Source organism: Pygocentrus nattereri, chromosome 14 (assembly GCF_015220715.1).
Source record: "Pygocentrus nattereri isolate fPygNat1 chromosome 14, fPygNat1.pri, whole genome shotgun sequence".
Lineage (NCBI taxonomy): Eukaryota > Metazoa > Chordata > Actinopteri > Characiformes > Serrasalmidae > Pygocentrus > Pygocentrus nattereri.
This window is the reverse complement of record NC_051224.1, coordinates 9,393,396-9,409,655: the sequence shown is the minus strand read 5'-3', so window position 1 is coordinate 9,409,655 and position 16,260 is coordinate 9,393,396. Positions and strand designations below refer to the sequence as shown.

Below are 16,260 nucleotides of genomic sequence, written 5' to 3'. Positions count from 1 at the left end.
GCTCAATAGGAACTTACAGTAGGCTTCAGATGTGTGGCAGGTGAACATCCCTTACTTCAGGGCTGGGGTCACTTAATTAAATTTAGCTAATTTAGGAGATGAATTATATTTGAAATTCATCCATGCATTTAAATGCAGATCCTGTAGGTGAACTATTTAATTCGATATCAGATCTGGTTGAATTTAATTGAATTGACCCTTCGCCTGACCTTTAGTCCCTGTCCATTGACCATAACTGATCTTCTCTCTGCTTTTTAAATACAAAGAATGCTGAAATAAATGCCATATGCTTTTCTGGTGCATTGCTCATGAGTATGGGCATTTTTCATCAGTCAAACATTTTTGGTTGCAGGCTCATTTTCCGCAGGTTGCCTTACACCCACTAATCCCTTAACCCCAGCTGTCATATGAGGGATTGGCAAATGCCAAACACCTGATTTATTGGTTTATTAGATTACAAATCCTGAGTAGTGGAAAATACACCCCATAATTGCTTTTCTTATATTACCAGGCACTGCACTGATGGTTTTATGAAGGAGCAATACCTGGGTTATGCTGTAATCTTAGCATAAAACTATTAATAAAATATCAGCAGTTTCTTGCCGTAATATTTTCAAAGTATAATGTCTTCAATACAGGGTTAATATAGGGGTTGGCATCAAAATGCCATGGTCATGAATATGTAGGGAATGAAGGAATGTGTCCTGCCCTTTTAAGAAAGTGCCTGTGGTCTTATGTGTAGATTCTCCTCAGAGGACATTCCATATTCCCTCCACACATGCTCCTTTTAATATGCCTAATTGAGGTAGATCTGAGATGTACATTGGGCAGAACTAAAAAATACATTGCTAAAACCTCCATCCACAAGCATGAGGTAGAGGATTACAGAGAGAGAGAGAGAGAGAGAGAGAGAGAGAGAGAGAGAGAGAGAGAGAGAAAAAGAAATTCAGACCAAAGTTCTAGCAGAGATGATATGATCAAAGGAGCTCTGCAACTTCAGTGTGTGAGATTAGTTGGCATAATGTGTGACAATCAGGGCCTAAGCCGGTTCATGTACTAGCAGCCAATGCGTTATTCACCAACATAACTCCGCATTGGCTGGTAAAGGTCTCACTGGGTATGATAGTTTACGATACACTGGAGCCCAATGTGTTGACATCCTGCCTTTACTAACAACCCACCCACCCCGTTAAAAAAGCCCAATTGCACAGCAGACGTCACTGTAACTAGATATGCCCATTTAAAGACTAACAAGAGACTGCTTACCTTTAAAATTCTAAGACAAATTCTTTGTAAATCCTTGGTCATGTCGTTGACCTATCCTTAAAGTTGTCTGTGCTGTAGTACTGTCTCAAACTAATTCACTGATTTTCCAGTGTCACCATGTGTAAGCCCATTCTTTGTCCCTTAAGACAACATAAATATACCATACATTCATTGATGCATCACACAGAATGATGATACAGCTAGAAAAAAGAAAGTTTCTCAGCAGTCCCATTTCACTAGAAAAAGCACAATCAAATGCACTAAAAATGCACTGCTTGTATATTTCCAGTATGCATCTTTGAGGTCCTGAAGCTCGCATCCCAAGCGATCTTATTTGGGTCATTGTGTAAACAAGCACAGCAGCACCACTGAACCAGTAATAGATGGCTGGGGGCCTCCTGGGAGGCAACTGTACCGTTGCTGGAGGGGAGCGGCAAGCTCAGGGGCTTGGTGACTTCAGACAGAGCGCTAGTGAGATGAGTAATGCAAGCATCTGATGAGACCAGGTGGCTGTCCCTCGACAGTCTCCCAGCACTGGAGTGCAGAGACGGAAGAGCCTCTGCTGCACTGTCTCTTGGTGACATTATTCCCTTTATAGTGCCTCCACCCCTCCGTAAAACAGACCCTCGTTACCGACTAACTGGAGTTCGGCCCCGCTCTGCTGAGGACAGAAAGGATTTGTGGGTGACATTAGCAGAGGAGTCTGCATCTCAGCATATTAAACAACAAAGGCAGTGCAACAATGCAGATCATGTACCATGTCTTAGGTGACAACAATAACAGTACAGCTGTACACTACTGAATATGCTTGGCAGGTTGTTTAATTAATGCAAGGTCCACATAAGGCATTGTTTTTCAATCCTTGTCCTAGGGGGGACCCTGGGCTGCACTCTTTAGTGGTCCCATCTTAAACACACCTGATTCACTGGCTAATTATCATAGCCTTTTGTGGATTGAATACCGTTACAGAACTATGAAGTGCAGATAGTTCCTCACTGCAACCAGTTTTGAGAAGTGTAACTGTCACTGAAGAAATTCATTACTACAAGTGACCTGTGAAGACCATTTTCAAGTTTACTGTGTGCATTTTTTCCACATTTTTGCATTCTATGGTAAATGACCATAGACAACATCAGCATTGCAAGAAATATTGATATGATAGAAGGGATTGCATTGATGTTTTTAACATATAAAGTGCTTAAATTCTCAGATGTGAAATACCAAAACAACTGAGCACAGCTTTTCCAAGAAAATGAAATTTTGTGAGATTAATGTTTTGATTTTCTGAATGACTGAGTAGCCTACATTTGTGTTACAATTCAATTTGTCTTATGATAGAAAAAAAGAAATTGAATTCAAATTGATTGCAGTGAATAACTGATCTCTGATAGAAAAGATAAAGCAAGCTACTAATCTCTCTCTCTCTCTCTCTCTCTCTCTCTCTCTCTCTCTCTCTCTCTCTCTCTCTCTCTCTCTCTCTCTCTCTCTCTCTCTCTCTCTCAAAGAGCCCCCTAGCTGGAGCCATGCAGTCCTTCAGAGAGCGGAGTGGTTTCCATGGCAACCAGCACTGCTACCAGCAGGAACCCCATGAATTATCACGCCTTGAGAGTTACAGACATCATCACGGCCAGACCAGACAGGGCTACGAGGTGAACACTCTTGCTGCTGCAGGGATGCCAACAGCAGGAGCAGCATCTAAAGACTGTTATGGGCAGCAGACCTACCCCAGCTATAGCAGCAGTTCAGCTCAGACCAAGAAACCATACAGAGGAGGCAAAGCACCAAGCCAGCACCTGCAATCTGGGTATAGCGGTCACATGAGCTCTGGATACTCAGCCCAGTACATGAGTGAGGGACACTTACAAAAGTGGGATGAGTCCACGCAAATGTCTCAGTATGAGCAGGATATGGTGGGCCGTCTTGAGCCTGGGGTCAGCGGGTCATCCCAGTACCTTGAGCAAAATATTCTAGCCATTTCTCAAAGCCAGTGCCATCTCCCTTCCCAACCCTCTGCCCCTGTCTATACAAGCCCCCATCAACAGGGCCACACTCCCAATCCTACTCCATCTCCTTTGATGTACCCACAGAGCCACCTTCATTTCTCACAGCACTCCCAACCACCGTCCTCAGCCTCTGCATCTTACATGGAGAAATGCACTCCGATTCCTCATGGCTACAAAAGTGGCTATGGAATGCCACCTAATGCCCAATATTCAAGGCAGCTGGGTAACCATAGCAGTCTGAAGCAGAGTGGCTATAGACCACAAAATAGTTATGGTTACCAGCAGCCTCCTTCAAGAGCTGGATTTGAACAGCAGGCTTCCCTTCAAGGAATGTCAGCTACACCAGAGAATCTGCAGAAATTCCAACATTACAATCCGCCGCAACAGAACTACTGCCTCACAGATATTTCCGTGAGGTCACCTGAACAGTATTACCAAAATTGCAGTCCAAGCTCTAGCCATTCACCTGCACGATCTGTGGGAAGGTCTCCCTCATACAGTTCTACCCCTTCTCCCTTAATGCCCAATCCTGATACATTCCAGTATGGACAACAAATCAATCCTACAGCTTCCTCCTCCTCTGCAGGTTTGCAAGACCAGACCATGTTAATGCCTCCACACACCCATCCATCTCCCAGTGTCAATCACCAGTCTCAGAGTTACTCTGGCTCTATGAAGGAACGTTTCTCTGAGAAGCTTTTGTCCAACCCGAGCTTGTGGAGCCTCAATGCTCTAACATCTCAAGTAGAGAATATCTCCAATAATGTCCAGCAGTTGTTGCTATCAGAAGCTCTCATGGCCAACAAAAAAGGCGGCAAACGAAACCAGCCAAAAAAGGGAGAGGACTATAGGGGGCAGTTAAGGCCTATAGAGGACTCTTCATGTCCTGAAAGCCAACATGGTCCTCCCCACACTGATGCTTTTGGCAACCCAAGATCTATGCCTGGTGAGATACAAGAGGGAGGATACTCCAGCAGCACTGAAGACCAGATGGAAAGGAGCTACTATTACTTTGGCCAGAACAAAGGTCCAACACATGCATCAGCACATTCCCAGCTGAGCCTGGACACAGTGTCTACTTGCTCGATGAACTCAACAGATGATATGTCCATCAGATCAGGGGATTCAGTCCGAAGTCTGCAGAGTGCAACCTTTGAAGATAATCTGAACTGTGACCCTAGGGTACAGAGAGTACCATTTGGAGAGGAACACAATAGTTCACTCAGGAGCATTAGAGATGAGAGGTCCCCCATTAGTGTAACAGCCCCAAGCCCTATGAAGCAGGAGAGCAATTCTCCACTAGACTTAAAGCAAGCTGAGAGTACTCTGAAGGAGAACTTTGAGGAGTCTGCTTGGTCTGAGCGGATGGCTGAAGAAAAGGAATTTGGAAAAAAGAATTTGTCCACAGAACGTGAATGCAAAGGAGAAGTCATGGAGGCAAGTGAGAAACAACAAGAGTGGTTAGAGGATGAGAAATGCCCCTCTCTTTTTCATAAGATAAATAAATCAGTGTCAGATGAAAGCTACTCGTATGAAACAGATGACACTATTTATCAGGAACTGAAAAACAAGTATGAGGCAGAGGAAGGAGATTTTGCTGAAAAGGGCCATTCAGACACCAGCCACAAGGGAACTGAAGATTCAGAAATGAAATCTGAAATATTCAAAACAGAACCACAGCTTAATGTTGAAGGCCATGTGTCAACATCACCAGCTATTTCAAGAGACATACTTGAGTCAAATCAATATTTACCTGAAAAAGAGGAAAACACAGACACACCTCAGCTCACTTCTCAGACTGAATCTTCTGAAGAGAGGCTGTCAGTCTCTGAGGGACAGAATGATTCCTTTGAGCAGCAGTCAGTCTCATCCCATCTGGCCACTGAGGTGAGAGTGGAGAAGGAGAGTCTGACACCCACTGAAGAGGTGGTTAATAATAAAGCAAAACCAGAGGAGTCCTCTGCAGAGGCCTGTAATAAGCCAGAGGAGACGGCAGGCAGACCACTCATCAGCACAGAAACTGCAGAGACCACTGCCCAAGACGCAACCCACAGAAGCATTGAAAGGAGGTCAGCTGCATGTGACATTGCACCTCAGTCTCACTCTGTCAAGACTGGCTTCTCAGCTCTCAATGAGAAAACAACACCTCAGACTCAGGCGAGGGATCACATCGATCGCAGCGATGCAAAGGTGCTGGAGCCTGACTCTCCTCAGTTGCCAGGCAAGTCAGTACTGCACTCTGCACCATCTTGGGCGGATACTCCACCCTCCCCACAGAAAGGAGATGAGGATATAGAGCCAGGTATAAGCTGTCCTAGTGCAGTAACACCATCAGCAAAACCAGAGCCGGTGGCTCCATCTGCACATCCAAGACTGCTGGGCAGGAAGCATGCACGGGGTAGGAGGAGACTAATCCATTCAAATGCAGGGATCAGGAGACAGCCAAGTGTGGAGGGAGATGGAGCCCCACCATCTCCAGAAAAGCCCAGCATGCCCTCAAGTAATAGTGCCCTCTTCCCTGATCAGATGGGGGCTGCTCAGCTGGACATTAGTAGCCAAACACCAAAACTTCTGGCAGATGGTTTACCATCCAGGATGTGTACACGTTCTTTTGGGACACAGAATGTCCCAAAAGTTTGCTCTCCAGAGAGAAAAAAGCCAGGTCCAAAACACAGTTCAAAACCTGGCCCAAAACCTGGGCCGAAGCTAGGACCAAAGCCGGTCCCAAAGCCTGTTCTAAAACCTGGTCCAAAGGCTGGTTTAAAACCAGGTCTAAAATCTGGTCCAAAACCTAGCCCAAAACAAAGTTCAAAACCTGTTCCAAAGCCAGGTTTAAAGCCTGGACCCAAACCTTGCTCAAAATCTGGACCAAAACCAGGCCCAAAACCTGGGGCTGTGCCAAGTGTAAAACCTGGTCCAAAGCCTGGTCCTAAGCCTCCAGCTATACCTGCTTTGAAGACTGGTCCAAAGCCTGGTTCAAAGCCTACAGATGGAGTAATTCCAAAAGGCCCTGGTCGACCAAGAGGACTCAGTTCTAAGATCAAATCAATAAAACATGAAGAGAATGTACAGGCCATCACAGAATATATTAAAGACACAAGTTACATCAGTGACACCAGTGAACAGCAAGAAAGCCCAGCCAACACTTTGGACACTGTTGTCGGTACTACTTTGGGTTCCTCTGTAGACAGCACTATGGGCTCTGCTTTGGAAATTCCTTTGGAAAACACTTCTTTAAAGTCTATAGCAAAAGAACAAAAGTCCATGGTATTAAGATCTCGGAAACAAACACAGGTAAAATTAACTGAGGACAAGGAGAAAGAAAAAGAGGCACTGACTGAAACATCAGCAGTGAAACTCACTGAGACACAAATACAGGAAGTGACTGCATCTCAGCCATGCGTTAGCCAAACATCAAACCTTAAATCTCTGAGCCAGGAGGAAGTCTGCACGGATTCACTTAGTCAACCCAATGAGGAGCTTGTGCCTGTTTCAGTCAAAAGAAAAGCTAGTTTACAGTCCTCAGAGCCAGTAAAGAAGAAGAAAGGTGTTAAAGCCAGTAAAAAAACAAAAACACAGGAACCGCCTTTAAAAACCACAGTGGTTGGAGCCAAGGGTTCCAGGGGACAGCGAAAGCGAGGACATAAATTAGAACCATCTGACTGCAGCATTCTGATCAAAGATAACACTCCCCCTGAAGATATCGGTGACACACCTTGCGTGCCTCCTCAGTGCCCTACTAAAACAAAATATCTGCCCCCAAGGAAAGGCAGAGGACTTAAATATGAAGCTATGGTTCAGAAAATCACATCTCCAGCATCCAAAAAACAGCCTCTAACAATCCAACCAGATGTTGTACCGGAAGAATCAGCATCAAAGTCAGCACAAGAGGTAACAGAAAAGAGAGAGACAGTAAATACCCCTGAGGTGACACCAGGGGAGGGTGAGAACACAGTTAGCATTGAAGAGACCCCAGACACAGCATGCATCCCAACTCCTAAGAAGAAGCGGAGAAAGTGGGCCGCTGTTGAGTGCACTGACACCCCGGATGTGGCGCTAGAGACTGGCAGCCTCATTATCAACACACCAAGGTTAGCCAAACAGAGAGCCATCAAAAATAACCATGAAATGCATCTGAAGCAGCGCAAGAAGAGGAGGAAAGATGCTGAGCTAGCAAACAGTGTGCCAGTTATGGAGCAGAACAAGACTGATGTACCCATCTCTCCCCCAGCACCTTCACCCTCACCATCTTCATCATCACCACCACCACCACCACCCTCCTCTGTCTCCCCAGACACAGATGAGAAGACACAGAAGGAACAGTCACCTATGGAAATATGCTCTATAATCATCAAACCCAAACGGGGCAGACGGCCATCACTTAAAAAGCAGCAGGAAGAGGCCTTAGGTCAAAGCCCAGTAAAGGAAGAAGGTCAAAAGGTCAAAAAAAAGCCTGGTCCTAAAAAAAAGACCCAACAGGATAGTAATGTCATCAGGGTAACTGTAAAGGGACATTTGCTTAAGACAAAATGCAAAAAAGAGTGCATTCCTACTGTGAAGGGGAAATTGTCAGATTTTTTGAAACCACAAGAAAACAAAATTTCTTTCAAACCATATGTACGCATTGACAGCTCCAGAGAGCTTGCCTCCCTCTGCACGATTGTAAACAGGCCAGAGGAAGAGCAGCTGCTCATTCAGGCAAGAAAAAAGAGTTCACTGAAAATTAAAAACTCAGTCACATTTACTAAGGCAATACCAGACTCTTCAGTAATGCTCCAGGGACCCTTAGTTAACAAAAGCCTAACTGACAGGTGTCTGGTATGCTGCCTGTGTGGAAAGCCAGCGAATTACAGAGAGCTTGGGGACTTATGTGGTCCATACTATCCTGCAGAAAGCGTACCACGGAAAACACTGTCTTTAATGTACCGGGAGGACTTCAGGCAAAACAGAGACAGAGAAAAAGACAAGGCCACCAGCTGCAGCGCAGAACAGATCAGTGTTCTGAGGAGAGAGGGAGGAAAGGACTTGCTTCAAGAAGGGACGAGTGAAGGAGATTGCGGGCAGCCGAGGAGAGAAAGAAGGGCACAACTTAGAAGTCGTCTTGGCTTGCTGATGAGGTTTAAAAGACTGCAGCTGTTGCAGGAGACATCTGGTGGAGCAGCACCCCCTGCTGGTAAGGAGGGCTGTGTCTCAGCTCTGCAGAGGTTGCAGCAGGAGGCTGAGGCTAAGGAGTACTGGGCACATGAGGCCTGTACTATCTGGACCAGCGGTGTGATCCTGGTTGCAGGCAAACTGTATGGACTGAGGGAAGCTGCACAGGACTCTACAGTCACAGTAAGCATATAGTCAATATTTACTAAGGTTTAACAGTGTCCCATGGTGATTTAAAGATATTTAGTATAGTGAATGCTGTCTTAAAAGGTAATTTCATTCATTTTTATAAATTAATGCATGCTCTATTATTGAGATGTAAATAGTGCATTAAAGAGTACTTTGCAGAGTTGGATTTCTTTAGAATGGTGATGATAGGAACCAGGGACCAGGCCTTTCTTCTGGATTTAAAACCTTAAAACTATCTTAAAACTTTCATAAAACAACATGTCCAGCATTAGGCAGTGTATTTGTACCCATTCCATGTAGCAATTGTCCGTGACATAGTTTTCACTGGCATGAAGCACTTCTGACATCTGGTTCATTAACAATACCACTGGAAACAGTTCTGACCGTGTATTTCTCTAGAATGGAGCATTACACAGCAATCTACTCTGAAGGACTTTGTCGTAACCATTTAAGGATGCAGAAATGTTGCAAAATCAGTAGAAATCCCCCTTTAGGAACTAAAGATTTCTTGTGTCTTTTTACAGAAATGTTCCAAGTGCCAGAGTGAGGGTGCCTCCATTGGCTGCTGCTGGAAGAACTGCACTTATACGTACCACTATGTCTGCGCCAAAGAAACCGGTAAGACAGAGAGAGAAAGGCATATTGTGTTTGTGTTTATGTCTCTTACTGACTGTCATTCACTGTGTGGTTCCATCTATCCATTTAGCTGTGACTAGAGACCTTGTATGGTGTGTCAGTGTTTGTGATGTATAGACTTTCCCCTGCATCTCATTCTACCATCATCACCGTAAGGACTAGCCATCTTCTCATGTTTGTTGACTTTCATTGAAGATGAAAAGCGTCCGGGTTTCATCCTGTGATTGCAACCCTGATTACTGACTTCTGTCTTTGATTCATTTCCTTCTTTCTCTCTCTGCCCCTCTCAGGCTGCATATTCGAAGAGGACACATTCTCGATAAAATGTCCAAAACACAAGGTAAGCGAGCAAGCCTGTTCCAGCACATTAAAGGACATCTTTGATCTCAGAGACATCCCTATTATGCCATGTACTTCAGTGCCCTTGCTGGAACATTTGCCGACCTCCCTAACAATAGCACTGAATGGAGGTGTGCAGCGCAGTCGCTCATCAGCTCCATCTCCCAGGGCAACAGACGAGCCTAGCAAGGAGCTCACCCTTATCTGTCTCTTATTGACTGGCCATCTCTCCAGCGATGGTCATGCTAGCACAGTGGATGCTAATTAGATGCTCTCTGCTCTCGGTACTCTGACTCCTATTATTCCTCCCAGGATCCCAAGACTAAATTAGTATGCGAGCTCCACTGTTAGAGACTTGTAAGGTAGGATGCATGGCCGGAGCTGAGAATAAACCAAATAGGTCACCTATAGATGTTTCATTACATTCAAGTGGGTGAAGTACAGGTGAGGTTTAAAGGAGTCCTGGCATCCTATCCCTGGTGTAATGGGTACCTCTAATTAGACGTGAACAAGGAAGAACCAGGTCTTGATGTATAAAACGACACTCGGCTGGATATTTTTGGATGTCTGACCACTCTTGGCGTAGTAGTGACACTGTACAAAAACCCCAGCAGCACTGCTATGCCTGATACACTCTTACCAGCAAGCTACATATGCCATGTCAGTGTCACTGCTGAGCTGAGAATGGTCCACCACCCAAATAGTGTATGGTCAGTGATGGCCCTGTGGTCAGAAGCTGACTAATGATGGGATAGAGGGAGGCAAATGTCATGGCAAATTTTGCATGAAAATGAATTGGCAATTTTTCCCATGTAAAATTTTTATACCCTTCTTTTGTTAATTTAGTTTCCAGTTGAAAGAGCTAATAGATATAAGCTATTTGTTATTCAGCAGATATTTCTGATTAGGTAGAAGATAATTCACTTGCATATAAAATCCACAGGTTTTCCTGTCCTTTCTTCCACAACACTATGGGTCTGAAAGGATGTGTAGCTGTTCAGGAGTCTAGACATGAACACAATTGAATGTGTTCGGGGTTACTTGGATCGTGAGAAGCGATTTTGGGATTTCTTTGAAACAATGAAAGTGAGTCTTCAGGAGGCAAAGGGTGGACTCATTAAGAAACAAAAAACGTTGAAGAAATTGATATTATATTTAGTTGTTAAAGTTCTGTGCACTTTTATGTTTTTTGTAACATTGATAAATGAAAAGCTTGTAGTTAATGACTAATAATCACACACACATTTTCTAAGCCGCTTCTCCCTCAGGGTCGTGGGGGGTTGCTGGAGCTTATCCCAGCGGTTATTGGGCGGAATGTAGGATACACCCTGGACAGGTCGCCAGTCCATCGCAGGGCAGACAGACACATTCACACACACACTCACACTTAGGAGCAATTTAGTATGTCCAATTGGCCTGACTGCGTGTCTTTAGACTGTGGGAGGAAACCCGCACAGACATGGGGAGAACGTGCAAACTCCACACAGAAAGGACCCTGGTCACCCGGCCGGGGAATTGAACCCAGGCCCTCCTTGCGGTGAGGCGACAGTGATACCCATCGTGCCGCCGTGCCACCCTGACTATTAATCAGTTAATGGAAATTATATTGTATATAGTGGACCTACTGGTGATTGTATGTTTTAAAGTAGTCAGTGAGTGTAAGTGCTAAGTAGGTGTAAAGTATACAGTGAGTGTATATGTGCATTCCTCTAAATGAAGTTGCAAATTCCATGACACAAACATTTCAGATGTGATAAACAGGATAGGATGGTATGTTTTTTTAACAATCATGCTGCAGCGAATTCTGATACTGTTCACTGTACATACGTGTAGAAATGCTACAGTTGGGTTGCCTTGGATTTCAGTTTTTGGCAGTGCAATGTAGCAACAGATTGCTAGTCTTATTGACATCAAGATGTCCTAATGAATTCAGGCATGATTCAGCAACAGGTTTTGCATGTGATATTCCTGAACTGTGACAGTACATAAATGTGTTTTATGTTATGTTCACTTTTCGAAGGCAAGATCAAAATGTGTAGCTGTTAATGGATTTCAATCAATTCTCCCTCCTTTCTCAAATTTCCAAACAATTGGAATACAGAGAGTTGATTGGGAACGATCCTGTTGGATTATATCTTTGACTTCAGACAACATAAGTAACATGTGATACGTTCTTCTGTTCTCATGATATGTTTGGACATAATTATGATAATCATAACAAAATACTTGATATCTAACTCTAATGTCTTCAGTGGCGATTCAGACTTGCACTTGGACTTGACTGTCCAATGACTCTGACTTGTATTTGACCCCAAACAAGGTGGCTTGACCACAACACGGGAGCCGCACACATGCCACCTAGAGGTCAGTGGTTTGCACTGCAGTAGAAAGATGGTAGGAGAGATGGAGAGGTAGAGAGAGAGAGATAGGAGGAGATGGGGGTGCAGAGAGAGAGAGAAAGAGAGAGGGAGAGAGGGAGACTGACAACAGTAGCTGACAAACAGTGAGAGGAAACCTGGCAATAGATCAAAATGCCCTGCCTTCCCCTTTTCCCCTGCTACATCAAAGGAGAGTGGGGGAAGAGAGAGACAGAGAGAGAGAGAGTTCAGTGTAAGCTGAACATACATTGACTCGGGGATCTAAAGGCTTTAAGTCTCTGCGATGCCAATTTGCTGTTTTTAATGAAAGTGAGCAGTAGGGGTTCCACCCCCATGCAGGTCTCCCAGGAAATATCCTCCTCCTCTTCTTCTTCTTCTTCTTCTTCTTCTTCTTCTTCTTCTTTTTCTCCACGCCTGCACACGCATAGTGTTTTTTCTAGGGGGCTCACGTGGCAAAGGAGCATGAGTGCAGCCCTGCATCGCTCCAGCCAACACTCGCTTCAGGCTGGGCCAAAGGGGAGGAGAGAAAAGAGAACAGTAATAGTATAGGTACAGCTATACTGTAGCTTCCATGCACCTGCTTTCTTCTTCTTCCAGTTTAGCTCCACCCATTCACAGTGAAGTTATACAGAGTGTTTCAGCCTGAACTGTTTTTGTACAACCAGAACAGGGGTCATTTATGTATATCATTCTTAAAGGCACAGTAATAGAAACAGCCTGTTTACTTCAGAGAGAGAAGAAGAGGTTTCAAAATGGTCATGTAAAATGATATTTTTAAAATTCAGTACTCTGTGCAGGAGACTTCATGCTGTTGTGTGTAGATCTATAAAGAACCTTTTAAAATGGTTCTATGAAAGACAAAAAAGGGTTCTTCTATTGTTCTGATAAGTCACAAAAGCCTTTTTTATAGACTTTTAGCTGCAAATGTAGAAAACGAACAAGAAGCAAGGGCTGTTCTTAAACTGCAGTGAAATACAGAGGGATAGAGATTCTGGTGGCTAGCCAGGGGGATCGGGGGGGATCAAGAGAGAGAGAGAGAGAGAGAGAGAGAAGCAAAGGCAGGGCTAGAGGAAGAGGAGAAAAAAGAGAAGAAAAAAAGGTTCCACGGCAACACAATTAGGGGGCAGTCCTGCTGGGTGTTAGAGGGAGCTGGAGAGAGGCAGCTGCATCGAACTGCTTGCTACAGCCTTCACACTTGCACATTGGCTACTGCCTCAGCATGGACAATTAGAGAGCCACAGCAGACTGCTGATGCAGAGCCACACACACACACAAATAGTCTCTCTCTTTCACAGACACAGCGCAGCTGCACATGTAATATTGCTTTGATTTATATACAGCATATGGAGACACATGCATTGTAAACCAGCACATTGAGCAGGACGCAATACGATATCCAGTGACTCTTATAAGCAGTGGTGTACAGTGAAGAAGTAGTTTATTTTGTTACTGTACTTAAATTGATTTCAGGACTATTTCTACTGTGCTCAACTAAAACCCCTGTCAACTTTCATGTTCACATTACTACATTTGAAAAGAAGCAGCAATAGAATGGGATGCATAATGCCAGGCATAACCTACAGGGGTAAAGCCCCCTCAGCATTGGGCTGTGAAACAGTCTAACTGGAGTTCCCTGGAGTAATGGAGCTCCATCCTGTATTGTATTGAGTGATTTTTGTGCTCCAGAACGAATCATCTAACATCAGTACCTGACCACAGTAATGTTTTTGTGGCTGAATGCAATCAGATCCTCACAGCAATGTTCCAATACCTAGTACACTAAACCTATTTAAAGGCTGTTACTGCAGCAAAGAGGAACAAAGTCCTTAATAATAACCTTAATTTCAGAAGAAATGTTGGATCTACAAAGAACAAAGAAAGCTTCTACTTTTTTTTATTATTTGTATCATTTACTTGTGCATTTTATGTGTGTGTATGTATGTGACTCTTATGTATGTGTAATGTCAGTTACTTTGAAGCTTCTACTTTGGTATATCTTCATAGGTTACTTTATCCTTTACTAGTAATTTTTCTTGGTGGTACAGTATCATATAGTATGACTTCAGTATGACTGCTAGGTACTTCATACAACACTGCCTAGACCTCTGTACGTTTTATATGTTGCACATGATCACTTGACCTTGGATTTCCTCACTGATGACACTAGAACTTGTGACTTGTGACTTGGCTTGACCTAGTGACGTCAGACTGGACTGGGACATGAGGAAAAGTCACATGATTGTAAGGTGGAAAGGTCCACAAACACACCACCTATAAGTCAGTGGTTTGTACTGTGTACTCCAGTACGTCCTGTTGTAGTGTACACTAACTGGCCAATTTATTAGAAACACTTGCCTTGCTGGTATTGCTTGTAAGTGTACAAGCAGAGACTGTAGCAGAGTCTGTTTTGTTGGTCATTCTGTTGTCCTTGAATAACATCTGGTCATTGATGGTCCTGTGGTGGTGCCTTTCCAGTGATGGATGGCATAGAGGGGGCCAATAAATTGTACAGCAACAGATGGACTAAAGTCAGTAATTGTAAATCTACAAAGTGCAGCTACAGTACTGTCTCAGAGACCACCCTTTCAGCTCTTTTCACACATATCATAGTGTTGTCCTCTCACAGCGGAAGGATGAACAGAAACACCTGTGGATCTGAAACAAGAGTGGAGCTTGATTTTCTCCTCTCTCTCTCAGAGATGAAAGCTTAAGTGCAATATATCTGATGGTGACAGTTTTGGTGGTCTATCAGGTCTTGCACAGTTGTTTTACTGTTGTCCTGACATCCTGTTTTCTTGATATATTTTAATTTAATTTTGGAAACTTATTTTCCTTTGGCTTCCCTTTTTCATATGCGAGCAGATTAACATAAATCTAATCTCCCTGGAAATGTCTGAAAAATGAATGTACTTAAAGGCTATTTAAGGATGGAACTTTTGCACAGTATTGTATATGGTTGGTGTTTCTGATCAAATGGCCAGTGAGTGAAGGCATGTGTTTCTAATGAAGTGGCAGGTCATGTTATTTTGCTTCTTTCCTTGTTTGCCAGTGCTAACTCTGTCCTGTCCTCCATCTCGTTTTCCAGGCGGTGTAATATAAGAGCTGTAAAACACCGAGGCTGCGGAATGTCACCTGTGAAGTGCTGCAGAGGACTTACATCTATCTGAAGCTCACCACAGGCAAACTCACTGGACTCACCGGAACTGAAACTGAGGCTTCAGCTGAAGCACAAAGGTACTGTAGCAATACTGACCTGAGATCAGATCAGATCAGATCATCCATGCCCTCGACGCCTGGCACCATCTCTGTACCCACCCTGCAAAAGCCCTGAGCCCCGAGATGCCCCATCCCCTGCCCTCCTTCAGCACCACCACCTGGACAGCTCCTCTCCAAGAGGGGGAAAAACTGTTCTGTTCAAAAAACCGTGAATGTGCCATTCTTCCTTTTGATTTCTTTTTCCCCTTAAATCTTTCTTTCCTGGAACGGATGCTATCAGTCGGGGACACCTGGAGGCGGATTTGGCCGGCCGCCCTCTCCGAGAGCCCAAAGCCCCGCCGCTGTTTGGCACAGACGCATACGCCTGCCTATTTCCAAGCGCATTCGGATTCAAAGATGTCATGCATCAAGCAAACCACTGGATGTATTTCAATGTATGCTTAAGTGTTATTAAAAAAAAAAAGAAAAAAAAGAAAATTGTACACGGTGTGCTATACAGGTCTAAATATTCTCATATCTGGAAAAAAAGAAGTATAAATATATTATTTTAATATAATGCTCTTCCAAGATGTATTTTGATGTGCATTTCCAAACACATGGCAGCACTTAGGCCACATCTGTCCGACCGCTTGTTCTCAAGAGATCTTCATCGCCATTCACTGCAGCAGTATGTACAGGCCTGTATTTAGAGATTAAAAAGGGCCTTCACTGAGGACTGTTTATTTGTTTCTGGCTCAACCTTAACAATGAAAAACAAAACCAGAGAGAAGCGCTCATGAGCAGAGACCCGAAACGATGTGTTTCATGTTCAACACTGTTATGTATGTAACACACACACACTATCGTAGGCACCACATCCAACTCACTGCAGTGTAACACAAACCATTACAGATTACACCAAGTATAAAGGTAATGGAACCATCCAGTTAAATTATTCTTATGATTCTTAATTCAAAGTAATTGTGTATATAAGTATTTGCTGCTGTTTAAATGTAAGATGTGATGTACTATTATAATTGTGTATAGTATTTCTTAGAGATGTTTATTTTCTATAAAAAAAAAACCTGAATATGTTATTGCCT

General features: G+C 43.8%; 1 protein-coding gene across 4 annotated transcripts in view; it reads left to right on the top strand.

The window, feature by feature from the left end:
* The window catches only part of LOC108412729 (retinoic acid-induced protein 1), a 59,302-nt gene extending 43,596 nt beyond the window's left edge, over positions 1-15,706 (top strand). For all 4 annotated transcript variants that reach the window (XM_017684900.2, XM_017684887.2, XM_037544828.1 and 1 more), the window contains 4 exons: positions 2,772-8,603; positions 9,134-9,227; positions 9,536-9,585; positions 15,048-15,706. In XM_017684900.2, coding sequence (XP_017540389.2) covers positions 2,790-8,603; positions 9,134-9,227; positions 9,536-9,585; positions 15,048-15,056 — 5,967 coding nt within the window. In that variant the 5' untranslated portion in view covers positions 2,772-2,789 and the 3' untranslated portion in view covers positions 15,057-15,706. The remainder of the gene's footprint in view (positions 1-2,771; positions 8,604-9,133; positions 9,228-9,535; positions 9,586-15,047) is intronic.
* The last annotated feature ends 554 nt before the right edge of the window (positions 15,707-16,260 follow it).